The sequence below is a fragment of the Aotus nancymaae genome, unplaced genomic scaffold (genome assembly GCF_030222135.1).
Source record: "Aotus nancymaae isolate 86718 unplaced genomic scaffold, 86718_ANA_hifiasm-v0.15.2.pri h1tg000032l_0, whole genome shotgun sequence".
NCBI lineage: Eukaryota > Metazoa > Chordata > Mammalia > Primates > Aotidae > Aotus > Aotus nancymaae.
Window position 1 is genome coordinate 11,542,188 of NW_026988445.1, and position 25,322 is coordinate 11,567,509.

General features: G+C 49.9%; 1 protein-coding gene across 1 annotated transcript in view; it reads left to right on the plus strand.

Moving 5' to 3' along the window:
• CAPN2 (calpain 2) overlaps nt 1-25,322 on the plus strand; it is a 61,445-nt gene that overhangs the window by 11,390 nt on the left and 24,733 nt on the right. The window contains exons 3-6 of the mRNA XM_012459749.2: nt 19,819-19,937; nt 21,133-21,266; nt 22,678-22,846; nt 24,652-24,735. Of these exons, the coding sequence (XP_012315172.2) occupies nt 19,819-19,937; nt 21,133-21,266; nt 22,678-22,846; nt 24,652-24,735 (506 nt within the window). The remainder of the gene's footprint in view (nt 1-19,818; nt 19,938-21,132; nt 21,267-22,677; nt 22,847-24,651; nt 24,736-25,322) is intronic.

Genomic DNA, 25,322 nt, shown 5'->3' on the forward strand with positions numbered 1-25,322 from the left:
TGGAATTTCTATTTCTAGGTCCTTGAGGAATCACCACACTGTCTTCCACAATGGTTGAACTAATTTACACTCCCACCAACAGTGTAAAAGTGTTCCTATTTCTTCACATCCTCTCCAGCATCTGTTGTCTCCAGATTTTTTAATGATCGCCATTCTAACTGGCGTGAGATGGTATCTCAATGTAGTTTTTATTTGCATTTCTCTAATGACCAGTGATGATGAGCATTTTTTCATATGCTCGTTGGCCTCATGTATGTCTTCTTTTGTAAAGTATCTGTTCATATCCTTCACCCACTTTTGAATGGGCTTGTTTGTTTTTTTCTTGTAAATCTGCTTTAGTTCTTTGTAGATTCTGGATATTAGCCCTTTGTCAGATGGGTAGACTGCAAAAATTTTTTCCCGTTCTGTTGGTTACCGATTCACTCTAATGACTGTTTCTTTTGCTGTGCAGAAGCTGTGGAGTTTGATTAGGTCCCTTTTGTCTATTTTGGCTTTTGTTGCCAATGTTTTTGGTATTAAGGTTTATTCTTTAGGCAGATTCTCTTAGTTTTTCCCTAATGTCCTTCCTCTGTTCCGGGATTCCATCCAGGACCCCACGTTCCATTTAGTTGTCTCGTCTCCTTCGGTTCCTCTGGGCTGTGACTGTCTCTCAGTCTTTCCTTGATATTGATGACCTTGACAGTTTTGGGGACTATTGGTCAGAGATTTTGTAAGATGCCTGCTTATTGGAATTTGTGGTGCCTTTTAAATAACTTTGCAGTGGTACATACCTGTAATCTAAGTACTTTGGGAGGCTGAAGCAAGAGGATCGCTTGAACCCAAGAGTTTGGGACCAGCCTGGGCAACATAGCAAAACTCTGTCTCTACAAAAAAATTACCTGGACTTGTTGGCACACGCCTGTAGTCCCAGCTACTCAGGGGCTGAAGCGGGAGGATCACTTGAGCCCAGGCGGCAGAGGCTGCTGTGAGCCGTGCTCTCCAGCCTGGTTCTGGAGTCACTGCACTCCAGCCCCGGCAACAGAGCGAAAATTTATCTCAAAAAAATAAATAAGTATGCATGTAGTTAAAATGTTTAAAGACTAGCAAATAGATGGTGGCTGGTTTGATGGAGAAAGTAAATCCATTCTTTTTCTTAAAAATGATCTCTTCGACTGGGCAAGGTGGCTCACACCTGTAATTCCAGCACTTTGGAAGACCAAGGTGGGCAGATCACTTGAGGTCGGGAGTTCGAGACCAGCCTGACAAACATGGAGAAACCCCATCCCTACTAAAAATGCAAAATTAGTTGGACATGGTGGCACATGCCTATAAACCCAGCTACTCAGGAGGCTAAGGCAGGAAAATCGCTTAAACCTGGGAGGCAGAGGTTGTGGTGAGCCAAGATAGCACCATTGCACTCCAGCCTGGGCAACAAGAGTGAAAATCCATCTCAAAAAAATTAAAAAAAAAAAAAAAAAGATCTCTTCACCACCAGTCCAAGCACCCCCATCACCAGCCGCCCAGGGCACTGTCCATGGGGACGTTGTCCATGGGCCATCATGTCCCCTCGGCTTCTCTTCTGCTTGTAAATGCTCTTGCACCACTTTTCTCCCTTGTGGCTGCTGTCCACACTCCCAGCTGCCTTCCCTGTGCCTCTAGTATCTTAGAGATGAGACGAGACATCTCTTGCCTTAGTGCATCTAAGACAGCTCATAAGCAGGGCCGGGTGAACCGCTAACCCTGCTGTTTTCTTGGAGGCCCCTGCCCGACCCTGGCTGCCCCAGCTTTGGCCATGGTACCCGTGGTCTCCAGCCTCATCAGATTCCTGAAGAACAAATCTCTCCTTAGCTGTCCCTGCCCCCTCTCCAGGAATAGGAGTGGTAGGACCCCCTTTAAGAATCTCCCCTTTCCCGTATACTTTCCTGCAAAGCCACAGGGTGTGCAGAGCGGGATTCCAGGGCTCTAGCCTGCTACTCATGGGCCTCTGGATCCAGGGTGACCCTTCGCCTGTTTGGGTGCCCCCTTAGCTTTTCCACCAGCTTCCTCTGACTAGGAGCAGAGCCATGCCCCTGTATGGAACTTTAAGACTGTGTCACAGAAAGGTACCACTGGAGCCCAGGGCCTCGTGGGGTTTCTCCGTCTTTCTGGGGATCAGGATCAGAGTGAGAAAGTTTCCAACATTCATTCTTGTTGGGCCCATTCTCAGGATGATGTTTCTCCTGTATTTTGCTACCCCAGCCCAAGTGAGATTTTAGTAGTTCAGCACTGTGAATCCCCACGGGAAGTTGGGAAAATAGATTCTGTCTTTGTGATTTCTCCAGGAGCTAGGAAGGAGAGTTCCTGAAGAGCAGGAATTTAAGACAGGAACTGGCAGCCGAGGGCAAGGTTCCACCTCCTCCTCCCTTCTTCTGTGGGGTCTGTGATGACAGCAGGGATTGCGGGGGAAGAGGGTGGGTTTGCCTGTGCCTGGGGGGAGGGCAGCCAAGAATGAGCAGCCACCTTGCTGCGGTACTGGACGTACAACTCTGATAGCAGCTAGCGACTGTGGGGACAACTGCCCAGCAGGGTCAGGGCTGCAGGGAACAGGCACGCAAAAAAGACGAAACATGCAACAGGTCACGTCCTCCTGGTCCAGGGCACGGCTGAGAAGGGCAAGGGACTCAAGTGTGGGAGAGTGAACGTCAGGCCCCGGCACCCTCGCCTCCCTCCCATCCTCCATTTTAGGGCCTCCCTTCCTGCAGGTAGGGCAGGGAGAAGGGAAAGGAAAGGCCTGGGGCACGTGGTTTGGATCACTCACTGTGGCTCACAGTTCTGGTGTGTGTGCGGTTTAGGGAAGGAGGCTGAAGACCTCTTGTTAATGAGGGTGGGTCATGAGTACAATGGAGGATCTTCCCCTCTCCTGCCAGTCCCTGATATAAACGAAGGGTGATTGTACATACAAGGGGAATTCCACTTTGGGGGTATCCTTTTCTGTGCTGCTGCCAGACTGTGAAATGAGTAACAAAAGGATGGCCCGGTGTGACTCATCAGCCACCCTCTCGCAGGCCCTGCACGCTGGCAGGGCGTGCACTTCCTCTACAGAAGCCCCTCCCTGTCAGTTTCAGAGGGGTGGCCCTGAACTGGCTTTTCAGAGTTTCCTTCTCCTCCCTTCAAAGCGAAGACTCACAGCTGCCTGAAAATGGCTGTCCGCCTTCCTGGGCTGCCTAGGACCTTGAGAGATGTGTCTTTTTGGGACAGGGTGTCAAGTCTGCTGGAGATTGTTAAAATGCCATTGTCTCAGGAAGGCTGAAATTTAGCCAGGAGCAGTCTTCAGATCTTGGTCTGTTTTTCATTTATCTAGCTGTCAGCATGGAAAGCAAAGGAACAAAAGTTCTAAAGAAATATAACACAAAACAAGTAAGATTTGAGATCCACCAGGGTTTCTCAACCTTGTCACAGCTGACTGGATAGCTGTTCATTGTAGGGGCTGTCCTGTGCATTACAGGATGTTTAACTGCATCCTTGGCCTCTATCCACACACCCTAGTGTGGCACTCAAAAATGTCTGCAGACCTTGCCAAATGTCCCCTGGGGGCTTGGCAGGGTTGGGGGTGCATGGAATGCCCCCAACTGAGAACCACTGGCAGAGAAGGAATGAAGGGAGAGGTGCTGTGGGGGTCACTGGGCATACAGAATGCCTTTTGTGGAGCCTGGTACAAGGGAGTGGCATTATGAGAGGTAGGAATAGCAGTGGTAATCAGTAGGTGAGTTGCTGAAGACAAACTAAACATACTTTCCAGCATTGCTTCAGTCTAACCTAGCCACAGTTATGAGTAAATACTGTAGGAAAGGAGAAAGCATTGCATGTACAGGGTCAGGGCAGCATTGTTGGGATAGTTGAGCTTGTGGGAGGGGAGCTCCAAGCTTCCCACTAGCACTGGGAGGAACACAGCAAAGGAGGAGAAGGGTACTCCCTGCGTCTCGGAGAATGCTTCCCCTGGCAGGCCATTTTGTCTGCTCAGCTTCCCAGCTCAGGCGACTTTCCAAAGCACACATCAGCAGGGAGACAGTGGGAACATCTCAGGTCCAGGCTACCCTGGGAACTGCAGAGCAGCCGAGTGACCTGGCTGGCCTGACACTGGCATTTCTCAGTGTTGGCTCCATTCTCTTGCTGGCACCCCCAGGTGGGAGACTCTGTTAGCAGATGTATCTTACTATCCCTGGCTCCCTGGTATGCGTTACAGTTCAGACTCCCAAGCACAAGCTCCCTGTATTGTCACACCCGTATCTAGTGTGTGACAATCCACCCCAGAACAAATGGCTTGAAACACAAGGCATTTTGTTGTTCTCTCTCATGGTTCTGAAGGACGACTGGGCTGAGCTGGGCGATTCTCTCTCGGTCTCTCAGGTGGTTGCAATCAGATGGGGCTGGGGACAGAGTCCTCTGAAAACCCCCTTACCCATATGTCTGGTGCCGCTGAAGGGTAGATCAGCTGGGGCTCCAGGGATCTCTGTCTCTTCTGTGGTCTCCCCATCACAGGGACTTGAAGGTAGCTGAGCATCTTACAGCAGCTCATGTCCCAAGAGAAAGCCCTAGGAGCTGTCTCATCTTTACAATCTAGCCTTGGAAGTCACATAGCATCATTTCTGCCATATCCTATTTGTTGAGATCAGTGAAGGCTCACCCAGGATCGAAGGGAAGGGACATAGAGCCCACTTCTCGATGGAGAGTGGCAGGGTTCTGGAAGAACGTGTGAAACCAGAAACATTGTTGCCTCCATTTTTGGAAGACACCACGATTCCTCTCCTTTGAATAATGGCCTTCTTGTTCTTTACCAACAATAGCCCAAGCTGCTTGGGTATTAGCTCATTATGGTTTGGGGGTGGGGAGCATATGTTTTCTGGGACTTCCCAAGGTGCACAGTAGTGAAGGACTTAATAAGCTGGGCTGATGCAGCTTCAGAACTCCACTCACCCTCAAGCGTTTCTGAGATGCCCCTGGGGCCCAGGAGCCCTGACTTACACAAGCCAGCAACTGCCTTTCTGCTTCCATTCAGCCAGCTTTATCGCGCATCTGTTATAGGAAGAGTGGTGGGCTGAGACTTCAGCAAAAAAGGCAAAAGCAAAACACAATCCCTTCTCTACACAGGGTTCTTCCCTCTCCATGTCCAACCAGTTCCTCCATTCTAGGCCCTTAATTCATCACCAAGCCTCCATTTTCTTCTATTCCTCCATTATTTCAGGGCAGGCCTCAGTTCTCACCTGGACTCTGGCTCAGGATGCCTACAGGTGATCCCAGAATTGTAATGGCTTGACATGCAATTTTTCAGCTTTACAATGGCATGAAAGCAATACACATTCAGTAAAAACTGGACTTGAAGTATCCATACAACCATGCTGTTTTTCACTTTTAGTACAGTATTCAATAAATTACATTGAGATACTCAACACTTTATTTTAAAACAGGCTTTGCCTCCTTAGATAATTTTGCCCAACTGTAGGCTACTGTAAGTGTTCTGAGCACAATTAAGGTAGGCTAGGCTAAGCAATGGTGTTTGGTAGTGTCAACAAAAGAGTGAAACTCTGAGAGGTCTTTAAAGAGGTTTATTCTGAGCCAAATATGAGTGGCCAAGGCCTGTGACGAAGCCCAAGGAGATCCTGAGAACCTGCGCCCGAGGTGGTTGGTTTACAGCTTGATTTTACACATTTTAGAAGAACAGAAGATACGGGCAGACATCAATCCAGAAAGGCAAGACGACTTGAAGTGGATGCGAAAGGCATGGGGGCTGGAGGGGCTCCAAGTCACAGGGGAATTAGAATCAAGGCCAGGTGCGGTAGCTCATGCCTGTAATTCCAGCACTTTGGGAGGCCAAGGCGGGTGGATCACTTGAAGTCAGGAGATTGAGATCAGCCTGGCCAACATGGTGAAACCTCATCTCTACTAAAAACGCAAAAATTAACTGGGCATGGTGGTGCATGCCTGTAGTCCCAGCTACTCAGAGGCTGAGGCAGGAGAATGGCTTGAACCCAGGAGGTTGCAGTGAGCCAGGATTGCACCACTGCACTGCAGCCTGGGCAACAAGAGCAAGACTTCTCAACAACAAGGACAAAAGACCTGAAATCAATAGAAAGGAGTGTCTGGGTTGAGGTAAGAGGTTGTGGAGACCAAAGTTTTTATTATACAGATGAAGTCTCATAGATGGCCACCCTTAAAGGCAATAGACGGCAAATATTTTCTATTCAGACCTTTAAAAGGTGTTAGATGCTCAGCTAATCTTATCAGGATCAGAAAAAGACCTTGAAAGGGAAGACGATTCTCTGCATCAAGCTTGTCCAACCCTCGTGCTGCCCAGGACGGCTGTGAATGCAGCCCAACACAAATTTGTAAACTTTCTCAAAACATTATGAGATTTTTTTTGCAATTTTTTTTCTTTTCTTTTCTTTTTTTTTTTTTTTTTAGCTCAGCTATCGTTAGTGTATTTTATGTGTGGCCCAAGACAATTCTTCTTCTTCCAGTGTGGCCCCGGGAAGCCAAAAGATTGGACACCCCTCCTATAGAATGTAGATTTTCCCACAAGAGACAGCTTTGTAGAGACATTTCAAAATATGCCAGAAAAATATATTTTGGCATAAAATACTTGGATTTCTTTCAGGGCCTGCGGTCTGTCATGTGATGCCCTACTAGAGTCTGGTTGGAATTTGGTATCTCCTTCCTAGAAGGAGCCTGTTTCGTGAGTCTTCAGGTCTCTGTTTTCGGTGAATGCTGCTCAGCTGTGCCTGAATTCCTAAGGGAGGAGGATATAACGAGGCCTGAGGGACCTTCCTTCCCATCTCAGCCTAAACTTGTTTTCCAGGTTACTTTGGAATCCCCTTGCTAAGGGGGCATCCATTCAGTCAGTTACGGGGCTCGGACTTTTATTTCTGGTTTATAGTATAGGCTAGGTGTATGAAATGCATTTTCTACTTACAATATTTTCAACTTCTGACGGATTTGTTCAGATGTAACCCTTTGTAAGTTAAGGAGCGTGTGTTTGTATCTAATCCACTTTGGGCATTACTGCCAGAGACCCTGTCCTCAGGGAGCTCATGGAAGTAGTGGAGGCAAATGACTAAACAGATGGATTAAATCCAAGTTCAGATCATGTTAGGAGTCGGCTGGGATGCAGTATGAGGGTCTGGGAGGGGAACAGTAAGGGGTTAAGAGAGATACCCCAAAGGATGATTAAGGAGGGAGAGTTGGAAGGAAGGTTTCCCACAAAGAGGAGGCAGGGAGAGATTCATTCTGAAAAATGCAAATATTTTATTGTGCTTGCAGGGGCTGCTGCAGAAGGGGAAAGGGAGAGAAATAAATAACTTTTAGCTTAAATTCCCTCAGGAACCAGTTCAGATTCCTAACCTGGCCTGGGTGTCCAACCCAATCCTCCTGGCCCCAGCCCTCTCTACTTCCCAGCGCCCAGCCCCACCGTGCCAGTCCTGCTGGCTGCCTGTTCTGGAGTCTGTACTTGACCTTCCCTCTCCCTGAAAGTGCCCCTACTCTTCCTCACCCAGCTCCCCACTCTAAGCCTTCCTCACCCCTCAGTCCTCCTACAGTCCCACTCTGCCCTGTTCAGACTGAAAGCCTCATGATCACCACCATCATCCACAACACTGTTTCCATGTCTGTCTCCTGCTGGCTGTGAGCTGATGCCTGAGAGCCAGCCCCCGTCACCTCTAGACCCAGCACAGGCCTGGCATGTAGCCAGGAATGCACCAACAAGGATCCTGAGACTAGATAGAAGGGGAGACACATCCTCCAGAGTCAACTTGCAGGAGGACAGGGATACGCAGAGGCACGGGCAAGCTGGGCCCCAGACGAGAAGGATGGGGTGAGGGATGTGTGGCCACACATAAAAATATACTAACACTAATGATAGCTGATGAGCTGGGGGGGAAAAAAAAAGACTTCCCTACTTGGTATCAGTTGCGAAGAAAGAACACCAAGTTGGAAAAAAAGGCAAGCGGTTTTATTCCTGACCAGGAAAAAGAGAAGGAGAGGGCTCTTACTCTAAACACGCCTTCACCCTGAGCCGTGGGAACTGGGGAGTTGTAAGGAGTTATGTGGTGGGGGGAGGTGGTAAGCATGTGCGGGGTCGGGGTGCGGGGGTGGGATCTCTAGACGCTCAGGCTCAGGTCATAAACATGCCTCTCCACACAACGCATGACACGTGTTACCAGAAGCGGGTCCTGATCAAGACCCCGAGAGAGGGTTCTGGGATCTTGCTCCAGAATGAATTCAGGGTGAGTTAGTAAAGTGAAAGCACGTTTATTATGAAAATAAAGGAATAAAAGAATAACTACTTCATAGTCATATAAAAGAATGACTATGTAATGACACAGTCATATAAAAGAATGACTACTTCATAGCAACCCCCAAGGGCTGCTGCTTGCCCATTTTTATGGTTATTTCTTGAGTATGTGCTAAATAAGGGGTGGATTATTCATGCCTCCCTTTTTAGTTCACATAGTGTAACTTCCTGACATTGCCATGGCATCTGTAAACTGTCATGGCGCTGGTGGGAGTGGAGCAGTGAGGATGACCAGAGGTCACTCTCGTCACTATCTTGGTTTTGATAGATTTTCGTCGGCTTCTTTACTGCAACTATTTTATCAGCAAGGTCTTTATGGCCTGTACCTTGTGCCGACCTCCTTTCTCATCCTGTGACTGAGAATGCCTCAACCCTCTGGGAATGCAGCCCAGTAGGTCTCAGCCTCATTTCCCCAGCCCCTACGCAAGATGGAGCTGCTCTGGTTCACATGCCTCCGACACATGTTCAGAAACAGTAGCGATTTTCTTATTTTTTTCTACGGGTGAGGACATTAGCATTATAATGACATGGTAAAGTTTTAAAAGTAACAAGGGATCATCTGTTCCAGCTTGTGCCAGTTTGAGGGGTCTTATCTCCCTCTGGAATCAGGGCAGAGGTCAGCAGGCTCTGGCATCGTCACGGGTCAGCTTGTTGCTTTAAGCAGCTGTGCCTACAAATAAGGGGACTAAAGAAAACAGTAAGAAAAAGCACTTTCCCGGTTACTTCCTCTGGGCTGCTGTGATATCGAGTGTGTTTTACCAAGCGCACATTCTTCCCAGTGCAGGCACTGAGTGTCAGCGTGACAGCCAGCACCACCTGCCCACGCACCTCCCGGCCTGCAGGACTGTCAGCAGCCGCTGCACTCTAGTGTGACAGAGCCACAGCTAGCTCAGGTGTGCTACAGCCCCGCCCCCCCCAGCTTCCTGACTCTGCCTCACTTCTGTTTGTGAAGGAAAGGTAGCAGTAGTGCAAGGGAAAGGAGAAAATCACAGCAAATATTATGCTTTCCTCTCGGAAAACCTCCAGGAGCCGCAAATATTAGTAACCCAGCTGCATCCCACCCACCCCCACCCCCAGGATGGGCTGGGCCTGTCACACAGGCAACCTTCAGGACGTGGACACCCAGGCCGGGGAGCTGGCTCTGGAAATTTACTGACATGGCCCTGAATGAATTTATCTTTTCAGCAGAGGGCCCTGGAGTTTAAAGGAGTCATTCATTAGGGCTGTCTGGGAGTGCCTTGTCCTCAGAGGGGGTCTGGGCGGGCTGGAGTGGAGGGAAGGGCTGGGTACCTGGTGTGCTCTCCGTGGGGCCCCGCTGGGGGCAGGGAAGCCCTTACCCTGGTAGCCTGAATCTTGGAATAGGACAGCCGCTGTGCTTAACGATTCAAAAACCCAACTCAAACCTCCTTTCCCAAACATTGGAAGGGATGGAGGAAGCTTGAATTCGGAGAGGATTCCCCAGGGGCCCATAGGCAGAAGTGGCTTCAGTGCGCTCAGTGAGTGCCCCAGAATGGGCCAGAGAGAATGACACTAAAAAGTCGTTGAACAAATGAACAAATGGATACACGAATGCTCGTCTGCCATAGGCGCAAAAGTGGTAAGTGTCCCTGAGAACTGCAGCCCAGGGGTGCAGGGAGAGAAACGGCCCCGGCTGCAGACTCAGGAGCAGGGAAAAGCGGGGTTGGCTGTTAAAGGCCCCCCTTTCCTTCTGTTATGTGAAGGGGAAAGCAGGGAAGGGACCGCAAGGCCTGCCTCTCCCCGGAGCTGCAGTTCTCAGCCTTGCAATCCAGCACTGCAGGGCCGTGCCGGGGAGTCTGGACTGACCCGCGGGAGACTCACTCACGCCTGGGTGGCACTCCTCTCTGTAATGGCCACACTTACGTCTCCAGCAAATGCTTTTGTATCTATACCCTTCTCAGTGCTCACCCCTCTTTTTAAAAATGTACTTTCTTTTTTTAAAAAAGAGATGGGTCTTGCTCTGTCACCTACACAAGATGTCACCTATGCTAGAGTGCAGTCATGCTGTCACAGCTCGCTGCAGCCTCCACTTCCTGGGCTCAAGCCATCCTCCCACCTCAGCCTCCCAAGCAGCTGGGAACACGGGCACACACCACGATGCCTCGCCCAGTGCTCACTATTTACCTTTATTTGTTCCTTATTCAGACACCCCTTGCTTCCAAAGAAGAGTTTTGGGAGGCTCAAGATGGTGAGACAGACCCCATATGCACTCCTTCACTCCCCTGCAGCTCCCCTCCCTCCGCACTCCCCCCTCGGCCACAACCCTCTCTCCTTGCCCCTCACCAGCCGGCACCCTGGGCAACCTTGGCACCATTTCCAGGGCAATACTGCCAAATGTGGCCAAGGTCTGGCACACAATGTACCAGTCGAGACTCCACTTCCCTTGGGTCTCAGTTCCCACTCCTATAAAATTAGCAAATAAAAAGAGCAAACACTTGGAGACACTTTTCTCAAAGCTTTGCATATTTTTTCCATTTAATTCTCAGCACCATAAGACAGTCTATTATTAAACCTATGTTATATATGAGGAAACTGAGGCACAGAGGGAGTAGTTTCCCCAGGTCACAGTGAGGATTTGAACTCCACGTTCTGGCTCTAGTGTTTCCTAACCATCTGGGGTGAGAGTGGGAGACAAACCAGACTGCTCTCCCTAGAAAAAAGCATGTGTTTGCATGTATGCCAAATTTGCACAAAACATTTGGGGTTCCAGGTCTCTAAAGCCCATCCATGGACCCCCGGTTTCCCTTCTCTCACGTGATCCTAACAACCCACCGAGAATACACCTTATCACTATCCTCTTTCCACAGCTGAGAACATACAGGCTCAGAGAAATTAAGAAGTGTACTCGAGCTCACACAACTTTAAATGGCCAGATCAGGACCAAAATCCAGGTCCTCTGGCCAGGTGCAGTGGCTCATGCATGTAATCCCACCTCTTTGGAGGGCCAAGGTGGGCAGAACACCTGAGGTCAGAAGTTCGAGACCAGTCTGGCCAACATAGGGAAACCTTGCCTCTACCAAAAATACAAAAATTAGCTGGACATGGTGTCCGGTGCCTGTAATCCCAGCTACTCGGGAGGCTGAGGCAGGAGAATTGCTTGAACCTGGGAGGCGGAGGTTGCAGTGAGCTGAGATGACGCCATTGCACTGCAGCCTGGGTGACAGAGTGAGACTCTGTCTCAAAAAAAGAAAAAAAAATCCAGTTCTTCTAACCACATATCTAGTGCCCCTCCCCGCCACCTCTGGTCCAGCTTCTTAGATCTATCTAGGACATCATCTTTCTCCATCATACTCCTTCCTGGTTTGGGGACCACCTGAAGGCTCAACGTGGCTGTGGGGTGCCCCGTGGAGCCACTTGGCCTGTGCCCAGCAGTGAGGGGACAGCCAGAAAAGGCACACCTGCCCCTGCCAGCCTGCCACCTACTAGGGACCCTTCACCACCCAGGTGAACAGCGCCCCTGCCCAGTGTGCCCGGTTCTGTCCACCAGGCCAGCAGGGACGCCAGCAGGGACCCCCACCGGTGGGATTGTTTGCTGGAGAGTCCTGGACAATGTAGAAAGGGCAGTGCACAGCCCTGGGCAGGAAGGGAGGCAGGAAGAGAGATCCCCAGGGTCTGGGCTGGAGAAGCAAAGCCAGCCAAAGGGGAGTGAGAGGGCAGCCAAGCGCCTAGAACCTGAGGAACCCCAGGAGGGTGGAGTCAGGCAGGTCACTCCGGTGCCCAGAGACAAAAAGATGTGTGGGAAGGTGACAGAATCAAGCAGTGAGGTCAGTGCTTTGAGGGAGCAGGCAACCACCAGCCCCCAGTAATGCATGACTTTCACAGGGATCCTGGAGGTCCCCATCTGGGAAGGCAGAAAATCTCAGTTCCAACCTAACCAAAAGATACAGGGGCAAGTTTGGCCTTGAGACCCTGGACCACCTCCCCTGGGTGACTTCAACAGTGCTGGCTGCAGACTCCCAGAACCCTGCTACTCCCATCTTCCGCCATAAACCTGCTTTCAGTCCTTTTCACACGAGAGCATCTAAATCCAAGGGTTCACTTTCCCACGGGTATTTGCAGCCCATCTGATCTCTAAACATAGAGTGAGAGCCACTTGTAGAAATTAAGACTAGGCTGCTCACAGTGGCTCACTCCTGTAATCCCAATACTTTGGGAGGCTGAGGCAGAAGGATCACTTGAGACCAGGAGTTTGAGACTAACCTGGGCAACATAGCAAGACATCTCTACAAAAAAGTATTTTTAATTAGCTGGGCATGGTGGTAGGTACTTGTAGTCCCGCTACAAGGTGAGGTGGGAGGATCACTTGAGCCCGGGAGGTCAAGGCTGCAGTGAGCTATGATTGCACCATCGCACTCTAGCCTGAGTGACAGAGCGAGACCCTGTCTCAAAAAAATATAAAGAAATTAAGACCAGATGCAGGGGGGATTTGTGGAGGAAGAGGCCAGGAAGCCCCTGAAATTCCCACCCTGTAGGTGGCCCCTGCTTGGCTATGCATGAGGCTCGTGGGGCACCCACATGGGCTTTATCCGGAGAGGAAGCAAGGCAGAAAACTCCATCTTCCATCCCCAGCCTCTCAGGTCTGTGCCAGTTGAGTATCTTCCAGGAAAGAAGCATGGCTGGGTGTGGGGGCAGTCCGGATGTAGGGATGGCTGGTCTGTCAAGCCCATGGTCAGGACCTTCACGGGGCAGCTTAGGAGCCTCCAGGCAGGGCCTCATCTGCTGCCTTTAGTAATAAACATGGCCAGCAACAGCCAGGGCCCTGTGAGCGGGGCCATTGGTAGCCACCTTCCTCCTCTGCAGAGACACCATCTGTCCCATGGATGAGCAGAGTCCCCTAGTGACTCAGCTCTGACATTTGTCCTTGCTCATGTCCAGGGTGCTGGACAGTCTGAGGCAGGTGTCAGGCAGGTGAGAGATGGGAGTCGGAGCTTTACAGTGACAGGCAGAATCGCTTAGTATTTACATGTGCCTTACCTCATTCCACAGAGAAATTAAGGCCTGAAGACAGAGAGAGAGAGAGAGAGAGAGAATACAATAACACCATGTATTGTAAAGAAAAGCAGTCAGTTCTAAAAGAAAAACAATCCAGAAAGAAGAGAATGTCAAAACCTGGAGAGGAAAAAATAAAAGGGCATCCATGCTGTCCAAAGCACCTTAGGGGCTACAGATGGGCCCTCCACTTAGAGCTGACACCCAACAGCCATAAAAGAATCTCACTGTGCCCCCCCGGGGAGCACACAGAAGGTCTGATTCTAGGGTTTTTTCTGTGCCATTTATTTATGTATATCCTCAGGCACAACTTCTATACTGTTTTAATTACTGTAGCTTTATATGTGTTTTAATATGTAATAGAGGTAAATTTTTGTATTTTTAGTATAGACAGGGTTTCACCATCTTGGCCAGGCTAGTCTTGAACTCCTGACCTTCTGATTCACTCACTTCAGCCTCCCAAAGTGCTGAGATTACAGGCATGAACCACCACGCCTGGCCCATATTTAATTTTTAAATAAACTTATCAGAATCAGCTAAGTTCAAAAAAATTTTTAATCTTATTTTTTTTTTTAAGACAGGGTCTTGCTCTGTCGCCCAGGCTGGAGTACAGTGGTAAATCATAGCTCATGACCTCCCAGGTTCAAAGTGATTCTCCTGCCTCAGCCTCCCGGATAACTGGGACTACAGGAATATGCTACCACACCTGGCTAATTTTTTTTAAATATTTTTTATAGAGACAGGGTCTCACTATATTGCCCAAGTTGGTCTTGAAATCCTGGGCTCAAGCAATCCTCTGGCCCTAGTCTCCCAAGTGCTAGTAAAGGCATGAGCCACCGTGCCTAGCATTACATTACATTACATTTATAAGCTAACTTAAGAGGACATGGCATTTTTATGATAAGAGTTTTTGCAGTCAAGAACATAGGCCAGTTTTTTAATGGGGTAAATGATTGTCCCAGCCCCTCCAGGCAGGCTCACATGCACACCCTGGAGTCAGTGAAGAAGGTGAACAGCTGACAGGGTCAGCACCCCAGCCGGAGGAGCCCTGCACACTATTGGAGACACACAGCTTGTGCCTGGAGTCTTCTGTGATCCGAGGAGGAAGCATGGCTGAGTCCCTCCCAGAAGAGGGTCTGGATCTATGAGCTGGGGGCATTTGTCAGGATTCCAGCACTGGGACTGGGTCGTGTACAGACGTACCCTGGAGGGAGCAGTGCCCACAGTCACAGGACACAGCCACCTGGAGCCGAGCCACGCTCCCACAGAAGCAGCCAGGGAAGAAACACCCTCACTGCACTCCTCCCACCAGCAGCCACAGGCCCTGGACCCCCGGTGAGACCCCCATTGAGGTCAGCTCCCAGGCAGCAGGATGGAGGTTACAGACTGGGCATGAAGAGGCAGCTGGAATGTATCTGGCACTCAACTCCAGCTCACCACCGTCCAGGCACTAAGTTCCCAAGATAATAGTTTCTGCTCTGAGATAAATGGAGTAGTTAAGGATCGAAAGATTATCAACGGTTATCAACAGACAGCCAAGCATAAACAGATTTTTTTTTTTTTTTTTTTTTTGAGACAGTCTCACTCTGTCCCCCAGGCTGGAGTGTGGTTGTGCAATCTTGGCTCACTGCAACCTCCACCTCCCGGGTTCAAGAGATTCTCATGCCTCAGCCTCTCGAGTAGCTGGGACTGCAGGCGTGTACCACCACACCTGGCTAATTTTTGTATTTTTAGTAAAGATGGGATTTCACCATGTTGGCCAAGCTAGTCTCAAACTCCTGACCTCATGTGATTCACTCACCTCAGCCTCCCAAAGTGCTGGGATTACAGGTGTGAGCCACCACGCCTGGCCTATAAACAGATTTCGTACCTGAGCAGGAAGGCTAAGAGCTTGTAACAACTGAACATTCCCCCAGGAGAGGAAGGCAGGAGTTTTGGTTGTGCCAAGTGCACCTTTCAGACAGTCCTTGGAGGTACACCAAGGTCTGAGTAGCCATCCCACCCTCCCCTCTGCCAAAATTTCTTGTGTGACTGGAGAGCAAAGCTCCCCTCTCCAAAAAAAAAAAATGAGCACAAGGAAAATACTATTTGCAGATACGTAATGTTAAAACCTATAGATCTTTCTTTTGCTGGTCCCATCCATATGGCGACATTCCAGGAGAGGTCTCCATCATTGAAGGCACCCTCTCTGGGGGGGCTTTCCTGGAGCTAAAGACAGTTTAAGCCAAAACCGGTTTGTAGCACTTGAGTTAAGCGGTTCCACCCTTCTTGAACCCTTGCTTATTTTATCTGGACCAGGATATAACTGCCCTAAACAGGCTTTGCTGGGAGGAGACGCCATGGACTTCAACCAGGGCACCTGACCAGGAACAAATCACTGCAGGATGATCTGGAAGGAAGGTTTTTCATATTTTACGTAAGGTAGATTCTGACCTCAATGGGGAGAGCCAAGGATCTGGACCCTCAGCTGTGAAAGAGGGACTAAGGCTACACCTGATGAGGTTGTAGAACAGGTTTCTTGTGGGAGGAACCCTCTTGTGGACATGGGCGGTCCAGATGGAGTGAGAACTCTGTACAGCCCAGACACTGAAACACCACTGAGTCACTTCTCAAGGACAAAAGTCCCCAAGACAATGTCCTTTGAATTAGGTGAATTTGAAGTTGACACCAGGCTCTTTGCAGAGGAGACTGTTTTGCTTATATTATACATCAAAAGCCTGTGCTTTGCAGATAGACCTGACAGCCGCTGATTAGCTAGGACCTTCGGGTGATCCACTCAACTCCTTAAACCTCAGTTTCCTCAACTCTGAAATAGGATTAAAATAGTACCTACCTCGAACTCTTCTGTGACACCGAAGTGAGATCCCAGGATAATGCACAGGAGGCTTTTAGCTCAGACCTGCCACATCTAAGCCTTTGTCTAACCGTGTAGGTCTCGTCACTGAGAAAGCTTATACAAGCAGATATTAAAGAAAAGAAGTTAGCTGGGTAAGGGAGCTTCCCAACTTGGTTCAAAATATTTTGCTGATTGGGGTGAGGGAAAGAGTGAAGGAATCAGAAATGAAAAGTAGGACTTCAAATGCTTCCCATCTTTTTAAAACTCAAGACATTTTTTAGTGGCCTCTAAATCTCCCTCAACTCCAGAATTTGGAAAACTGATTAAAAAAAACTTTTTGAATCTTTGGCTGTAAAAAATATATAATTCTTTTTTTTCTTTTATCTTTTGTTTATTGGGTTTTTTTTTTTTTTTGAGATGGAGTCTTGTTCTTGTTGCCCAGGCTGAAGTGCAATGGTGCAGTCTCATCTCACTGCAACCTCCGTTTCCCAGGTTCAAGCTATTCTCCTGCCTCAGTCTCCTGAATAGATGGGATTACAGGCGTGTGCCACTATTCCCAGCTAATTTTTGTATTTTTAGTAGAGACAGGGCTTCACCTTGCTGGCCAGACCGGTTTCGAAGTCCTGACCTCAGGCGCTCTGCCCACCTCAGCCTCCCAGAGTGCTGGCATTAGAGGCGTGAGCCACCCTGGCTGGACTCTTTTATGTTATCTTTTTCTTTTCTTTTTTTCTTTCTTTTCTTCTTCTTTTTTTTTTTTTTTCTGAGACAGAGTCTTCCTTTGTTGCCCATGCTACTGTGCAGTGGCACGATCTCAGCTCACTGCAACCTCCGCTTCCTGGGTTCAAGCTATTCTTCTGCCTCAGCCTCCTGAATAGCTGGGATTACAGGTGTGCACCACTATGCCCGACTGATTTTTGTATTTTTAGTAGAGACAGGGCTTCACCATATTGGCCAGACTGGTCTCAAAGTCCTGACCTCAGGCTATCTGCCCACTTCAGCCTCCCAAAGTGCTGTGATTAGAGTCGTGAGCCACCGTGCCTGACCTCTTTTATCTTTTCTTTCTTTCTTTCTTTCAGTCAGAGTCTTGCTCTGTCACCCAGGCTAGAGTGCAGTGGAGTGATCTTGGCTCACTGTAACCTCCACCTCCTGGGTTCAAGCGATTCTCCTGCTTCACCCTCCCAAGTAGCTGGGATTATAGGCACCCACCACCGTGCCCAGCTAATTTTTGTATTTTTAGTAGAGACAGGGTTTCACCATCTTGACCAGGCTGGCCTCAAACTCCTGACCTCATGATCCAGCCACCTTGGCCTCCCAAAGTGCTGGAATTACAGGCATGAGCCACCGTGCCCAGCTTTTTTCTTTTCTCATCTTTTTTGGGAGCACAGAGTCTTGCTTTGTTGACCAGGCTAGAGTGCAGTGGCATAATCTTGCCTCACTGTAGCCTCCACCTCCCAGGTTCAAGCAGTTCTCCTGCCTCAGCCTCCCAAGTAGCCGGGATTGCAGGCATGTGCCACCAGGCTACCGACTGACTGACTGAGGGGATGTCTCCAGTTACCACAGATGTGTCATTAGCGTAATAGGCCTCAAAGAGCTGTAAGCAACCATGTCTAAGTGCTAACAGGACAAGCTAGGTCAGGAACTCTCAGGATGCTAAGTCATCAACCAGAATTCAAAGAATTCAGTGAACTTCAGCTGGGCCTAGTGGCTCATGCCTGTAATTCCAGCATTTCGGGAGGCTGAGGCAGGTGGATCGCCTGAGGTCAGGAGTTCAAGACCAGCCTGGCCAACATAGTGAAACCCTGTCTCTACTAAAAATACAAAAAATTAGCCGGGCATGGTGGCGCATGCCTGTAATCCCAGCTACTTGGGAGCCTGAAGCAAGAGAATCACTTGAACCCAGGAGGCGGAGGTTGCAGTAAGCCAAGATGACACTACTGTACTCCAGCCTGGGTGACAGGAGCGAGACTCTGTCTCAAAAAACAAAAGAAAACAAAACCAAAGAATTCAGTGAACTTCAGTAACATATATCTATGTATATGTGTGTGTAATTGATATATATCAATAACAATACATTAAATATATTTTATATATATATATATATATATATTTATACACATAGAGAGAGAGAGAGAGAGAGAGAGACATGGTTTTGCTCTTCTGTCACCCAGGCTGAGTGCAGTGGCATGATCACATCTCACTGCAGCCTCCACCTCCTGGGCTCAAACAATCCTCCCACTTCAGCCTCCCAAGCAGCTGGGAGCACAGGCGCCCACCACCACACCCAGCAAATTTCTGTATTTTTTGTCTAGATGAAATTTTGCCATGTTGCCAAGGCCAGTCTCGAACTCCAGTGCTGAAAACAATCCACTGGCCTTGGCCTCCCAAAGTACTGAGATTACAGGCGTGAGCCACCGCGCCCGGCTTCAATAACATTTTTAATAAACCTGTCCATTGGTGAAAATAAATCCAACAGTGAAACTTCTTTGAGGCTACTTCCCATTATTGTCATGGGAAATTGTAGGAATGCACATTCCTTAAGAATGGAGTAAACTTCCTCTCCTCTTCCCAGCCCCACTCCACTTTGTTTTTTGTTTTGTGGTGGAGGTGACCCCTCCCTGCAAACCATCTGGGTGCTGTTGCTGGCATCAGCCTGCTTCTAACTGCATTAAATGATTGTGGTGTCTGCTGTGCTGAGAACCTAGCACTGGGTGCCAAATGCTCTCATTACGCCTCACACTTATCCACGTCATGGGGGAAGGTCCTGAGGCTCCGAGAGGGGCCAGGCTGCCTGGCCAGCTGCTCACCTCGTTGTGTCCGTCCTCGTCTACCCCTTGAAATGACCTCTGCCCTCCGAACAGAAACCCTTGGAGATAATCCAGCCTTCTACCTCTGTCTCAGGGCTTTTCCGTCTGCACTGCTCCCCACTTCCTACAATTATACTCCCCACCAGAGCCTCTTTTCCTGTCTTGGACCCTCCTCCTAGGAGGCGTGCAACGTTTGTCCCCTGCCTGTCTAGCACTACGTTTCCTTTCTCTCACTCAACTCCCCTTTATAAATGTGTTTGTTTATTTAGAGACGAGGGTCTCCCTCAGTTGCCCAGGCTGGAGTGCAAATGGTGAGATCATGGCTCACTGCAGCCTTGAAATCCTGGGCTCGAGGGATACCCCACCTCAGCCTCCCAAGTATTAATATCATAGCTGGGACTCCAGGCGCACACCACCACACCCAGCTCAAACTCCTGTTCAAAGCCTGTGTGCTCAGAAGCCTCTGCAACTACGCTGGTTTCCTTCCCTCCACAGATGCTCACTGTGGAGGTCTGCAGCGAATCGGGCAGGGCTGGGCTCTGAGGACACAGTTCAGCCACCAGAGTTCTGGGTCTTTGAGGGAATGGAATTTCCCATCTCTGCCAAACCACAACACAGCAAAAACATTTCTCCCTTTGCATTTCCCTCAGAAGACTAGGTTGGTGCAAAACTCGCAATTACTTTCGCACCAACCTAATAGCACCCAAACCCTCTGACCCGACCCTCAGATGGGGGACTGCCTGAAACTTCACTCTGTCTATTCACAGGTTGTCTTAGACTTCAAGCCCCCAGAGAGGTGGAGACAAGATTTTTAACATGCTCCTGGTTCTGAGACCCTCTGATAACAGCTCCTTGTGCTGTGTTCACAGGTGACTGCTGGCTGCTGGCCGCCATTGCCTCCCTCACTTTGAATGAAGAAATCCTGGCTCGAGTCGTCCCCCTAAACCAGAGCTTTCAGGAGAACTATGCAGGGATCTTCCACTTCCAGGTAACTTAATGGTTGGCTCAAGTGGTTCCTCATCAGGTCCGGGGGCCTAGAAAGTCTCCTGGCTTGGCTGGGTTCATCAGTCCCTGGTGTTCGCAGACTCCCAAGACCAACGCTGTTTTACAAAGGATGCTGGACGACAGCAGGAAGCTTTCTGGCTTACCCAATGTGGGACCCTGCCAGGATGGCCCTGGGGGGCTTCTTGGGACATGCAAAAAGGGAGGTAAGGCAAAGTGTTCAGGAAATAATTCCCAAGTTAAAAAAAACTATTATTTGAAGTTTGAAACAAAACGTTAAAGTTCTCCTTTTATGCAGGTAAATGAGGAATAACTGAAAAAGCTGGCCAGGCATGGTGGCTCATGCCTGTAATCTCAGCACTTTGGGAGGCTATGTGGGTGGATCATTTGAGGTCAGGAGTTCGAGACTAGCCTGGCCAACACAATGAAACCCCATCTCAACTAAAAATACAAAAATTAGCTGGGCATAGTGGTGCACGCCTATAATCTCAGCTACTTGGGAGGCTGAGGCAGGAGAATCGCTTTAACCAAAGAGGTAGAGGTTATAGTGAGCCAAGATAGTGCCACTGCACTCCAGCCTGGGCAACAGAGAGAGACTCCATCTCAAAAAAAAAAAGAGAGAGAAAAAGAAAAGCCAGTCCAGGTGCAGTGGCTCATACTTGTAATCTCAGCACTTTGGGAGGCCGAGGTGTATGGACTGCTTGAGCCCAGGAATTCGAGACAAACCTGGGCAATATGGGGAAAACCTGTCTCTACTTAAAAAAAAAAAAAAAAAAAAATTAGCTGGGTGTGGTGGCACGTGTCTTTAATCCCAGCTACTCAGGAGGCTGAGGCAAGAGAATCACTTGAATCCAGGAGGTGGAGATTGCAGTGAGCTGAGATCACACCACTGCACTCCAGCTTGGGCAACAGAGCAAGACATGGTCTCAAAAAAAAAAAAAAAATGCCTAAGGTACAGGGCAGAATGCTAAAGGGGCGGGCGTAGATTTGGAGGGATGGACAGGTGCCTCTGTCTTTGCTTTTTCAGTGAAGACTCCGCCTGCATAGGTGAGTTAAGGGAGCACCTCGTCCCAGGACGGGCTCAGGGAAGCTATTCCAGGGGAGCCAGAGGCAGCTGAGGCTCAGAGTCCCAGCGCTGCCACCAGCTCCTCCTCCAGCCCACCTCTCCTCTTGTCCTGCAGTTCTGGCAATACGGCGAGTGGGTGGAGGTGGTGGTGGACGACAGGCTGCCCACCAAGGATGGGGAGCTGCTCTTCGTGCATTCAGCCGAGGGGAACGAGTTCTGGAGCGCCCTGCTGGAGAAGGCCTACGCCAAGTAAGTTGCCGTGCCTCCCCCGGCCCCATGGCCTGCCCCCACTGTCCTGGATTCCAAAACATAAGAACTATTCCAGGACTACTTTGAGTGAAAGTCCTTTTCTATAGAAGGACTCCTTCAGCCAAAATTAGGCTCTAAATGCAAGGGGATCGTGCATGCCAGTGCCTGGCCACATTGTGTGCTGATAAATGACAGCTATCACCATCTTTAGCCAAATGCACAGGAACAACTTATGGTACTGGTTGTGCTGGCCTTGAGAAGGAGCTCTACTTCCTTGGCAGGACACATTTGTATCAACTAAAAAAAACGTTTTTGCCAATGGGCAAAACATTCATTGCAGAGGTAGGAAACTTGCCCAGAATAGATGATGTCACTGATTAGCAGTGGCTTCCCCACCTCCCCACAGCTGCTTCCCACCCCAGCTGCCCACAGTGGAGTTCATCCAGTGCCCAGGGCTGCCCATTCTCAGTAGGAAGCCCCACACCGGCCCCTCTCCAGAATGGCCCCATGTTGGCCGTGCTGCCCGACTCCTTCCATTAAAGTGACCCCACTCTAAGGCAGCAAGTGGATTTCTGTTTCTTACAGTCTCAATCCAGGAAGGAGGGGTCAGCTGTGAGAACCTGGGGGCTGAGGGATGCTTCTGAGTCCCACTGCTCGTTACTCAAGTCAGGGAAACCACCGGGCTCCAGCATCAGGAGTCAGGAGCACTAAGCCCTTGCCAACACACTGCCTGTTTCTCAGGGAAACCGCTACCATTATTGAATTGGTGTCCTTTTTTAAACTATCAATGCCAAACGACCCATTAGACCTCCCCTTTCTTGTCAGGATGTAGAAAGAATCAATACAGGAATTTCATCCAGAAAATTACTAAGGTCCTTCCAACTCTAAGGTTCTGTGAGAACTTTTTTTTTTTTTTTGATACAGAGTTTCGCTCTGTTGCCCAGGCTGGAGTGCAGTGGTGCGATCTTGGCTCACCGCAGGCTCTGCCTCCGGAGTTAGAGCAATTCTCCTGCCTCAGCCTCCTGAGCAGCTGGGACTACAGGCATGCGCCACCACAGAGCCAGCTAATTTTTTTGTATTTTAGTAGAGATGGGGTTTCACCATGTTGGCCAGGCTGTTCTCAAACTCCTGACTTCAAATGATCTACCCACCTCGGCCTTCCAAAGTACTGGGATTACAGGCGTGATCTATCACACCTGGCCTGATGATTTTTTTAAAACACAAAATACCAGGGAAATGGTAACTGTGGACACCATATCTTGCCTTCCTGGGCACCCCAAGCTGGGGACAAGGCCAAGGAGAACATGAGCAGGGGTTCCCTGGAGCATCAAACCTAAGGGACACTAGGGGGTGGGGGATTATAGCATCAGTAGTGTCAAGGGTAGTGGTAGCATGTAACCCCCTCTTGTAGGATCAATGGATGTTATGAAGCGCTCTCAGGGGGCGCCACCACTGAGGGCTTTGAAGACTTCACTGGAGGCATTGCTGAGTGGTATGAGTTGAAGAAGCCCCCTCCCAACCTGTTCAAGATCATCCAGAAAGCTCTGGAAAAAGGCTCTCTCCTTGGCTGCTCCATCGACGTAAGTCCAGGCTGCCTTCCCTAGCCTCACCCCATCTGCTCTTGCTTAAGGGAGGCTCCCACAGTGCCCAAGGGAACCCACTGCTGCTGTGTACAACGTAATGCAGCCCTCGTCCATGTAGGGGCCAAAGGAAAACCTCTCTCCACCCTCTGAAGGTCTGCTGAAAATCAGCTGGCAAAAGGAAGACTAATAAAAGAAATGGCATACAAATGTATTAATGTGCATGAGGAGAATCACAAGTGATTTCCCCACCATGCACTGGGATACAGATGGTTATATACCCTTCCTCTTAGGGGAAGGGAGATGGGGAGGTGTGGATGGTTTTGGGGATGTCGTAAATGATTTTTAGGGGAATTCAATGGGCTTAAAGTACATAAACGGCCTGCGGTAAAGTCTGTTGGGCCTGCAGAGCCGACACTCGTTTGTGACAAGTCTGTCTAGGCATGTTGACAGCCTTGTCTTTCTTCCTGCAATATGAGTTCTGTTCATAAAAACTCAAGGAAAGGACCAGAGGTAACTGTTTTCGTCTTTAGCAGGTCTAGGCTTTAGGCAGGTGAGGGAACTTCAGAGAATAGCTTCCTCCTGTGCTTTGTGGGAGAGTGGATTGAAAGAAGGAAAGGGGAGGTCAGCGAGATCTTGAGGCTTCTTCAGTTCAGCATTTCAAAGTGCATCTCTTGGGGTATCGGTTTCTGAGCCATTATTATGGTGGATGTCGACCATTATTGCTCATCACCTGGAAACCAAGGGTTGCCAGACAGAAGTCAGGCTGTGGGAGGTGCAATGGCTGGGGTGGTGGTGCCTCCAGTGCTTCCCTCTGCAGCCCGCTTCCCGCTCTCAGCCTGCTCTGAGTCACCCCCACCCCTCTGACCACAGGTTCCCTGGGAGCCCCTGCCACCCGCTGTTCCTGCCACCTTCCCCTCCGTCCGCAGGGCTGTGCAGCCTTCCCCCGGACGCTTGCAGAGCTAATAGGCCTGTGGGAGAATTCAGAAGGAAGAGGAGGAACCATTTCCTCATAATTGCCTTGCTGGCAACCCTCCCCAGGGGATGGGAGGTGGGCACTGTGCCCAGGAGCCTTGGGACAAACGCTGTGCCCAACCTCTGAGCTTTATCCCATCCAGGATCTGGTCTCTGCTGGGGATAGAGATAAGAAGCCCTGGCTTTTGGAGCCAAAATGTCGGTCAGACACCCTAGGCAGGAATTCTCAGTGTATCAGCAGAACACGTGGAGGCAGAAGACCCTTTCTACTCCAGCCCTTCTTCCCAGGCTCAACCTCCATCAGAATAGATGGGGGAAAGGGGAGGCTGTGAGGAGTTCTTAAAACAGAAGCAAATCCTGACTCAGACTAGAGCAAAGAACCGTCCTGGTGTAAACCCTGCCGCTGGGCTAGGCCAGACCACAAAGCATGGGCTGGTGGTGGGGCGAGGGCTGTGCTCAGTGCCTCTGGGCCACTCGAGGCTGTCTGGGTGTCAGCCCTGCGCTACCGAGGACCCCCACCGGCCCTCTCGGCCATGCGCCCTTGCCCGCCCTCCCCAGCCTGCAGAAATCTGTGGATGTGCTATTCACACGGGAATGCGTGTGCTCGCTCCCCCGGAGGGTTGCATTCCGCCTTTTCTCTGGTTATTCTCGGCATTCATCATTTGAACGCGGTAGGAAGGGTTCTCCAGGTGCAAGAAAGCGCAGCCCTGAGCCTCGGGCCCCAGGCCTCGGCGCCTGCGCTAGTGCGTCCTGCGGTCCCGCCCGGCTGCAGGACCGGAGCGAGGGAGGGAGAGTGGGTGCGGCCAGGCTGACGATTGCCCTGTTTGCAGATCACCAGCGCCGCGGACTCGGAGGCCATCACGTTTCAGAAGCTGGTGAAGGGGCACGCGTACTCGGTCACCGGAGCCGAGGAGGTAACGGCCGGCGCGGATGTGCAGGGGTCCTGCTGTCCTAACACGATGGCCACAGTTTGTGGTGATGCCCAAAGGCCCGCGCGGCCCCACGGTGGTCCCGTTTGCACTCAGGCCCCGCACTCCTGAAGTTCGGAGCGGGAGGGGAAGTGTGTCTCTTTCCAGCCCTGGCGCCGGGTGCGCCGCGCTGCGCCGCGCTGCCCCCTGGTGGCCGCAGTGACCGGCGCCAGGGGCCCAGGTTTTACTTGTTTGAGATTTTACTGTTTTACAGTTACGACCTTACTATTTTGATCAGCTAAAAATAATAAAACAATGCATCTGAATAGCATTTTATACTCAATAAGGTGCTTTCACATTTGATCTCATAAAAGCATTCGTGCCCATGTTCAAATCTGACTGCCTCTTACCAGCTGTGTGACCTGGGCCAGTTACTTGAACTTTCTGTCCCTTCGTTTCCTCATTTTAAAAATGGAAATGATATTAATATCCATTAACTTCGATCAAGTTAATATATGTGAAGTGCTCAGAGGTGCCTCACACATCGTACATAAGGAGGTAGCTGTCCTTGCTGTTGTGATCACTATTGTTAT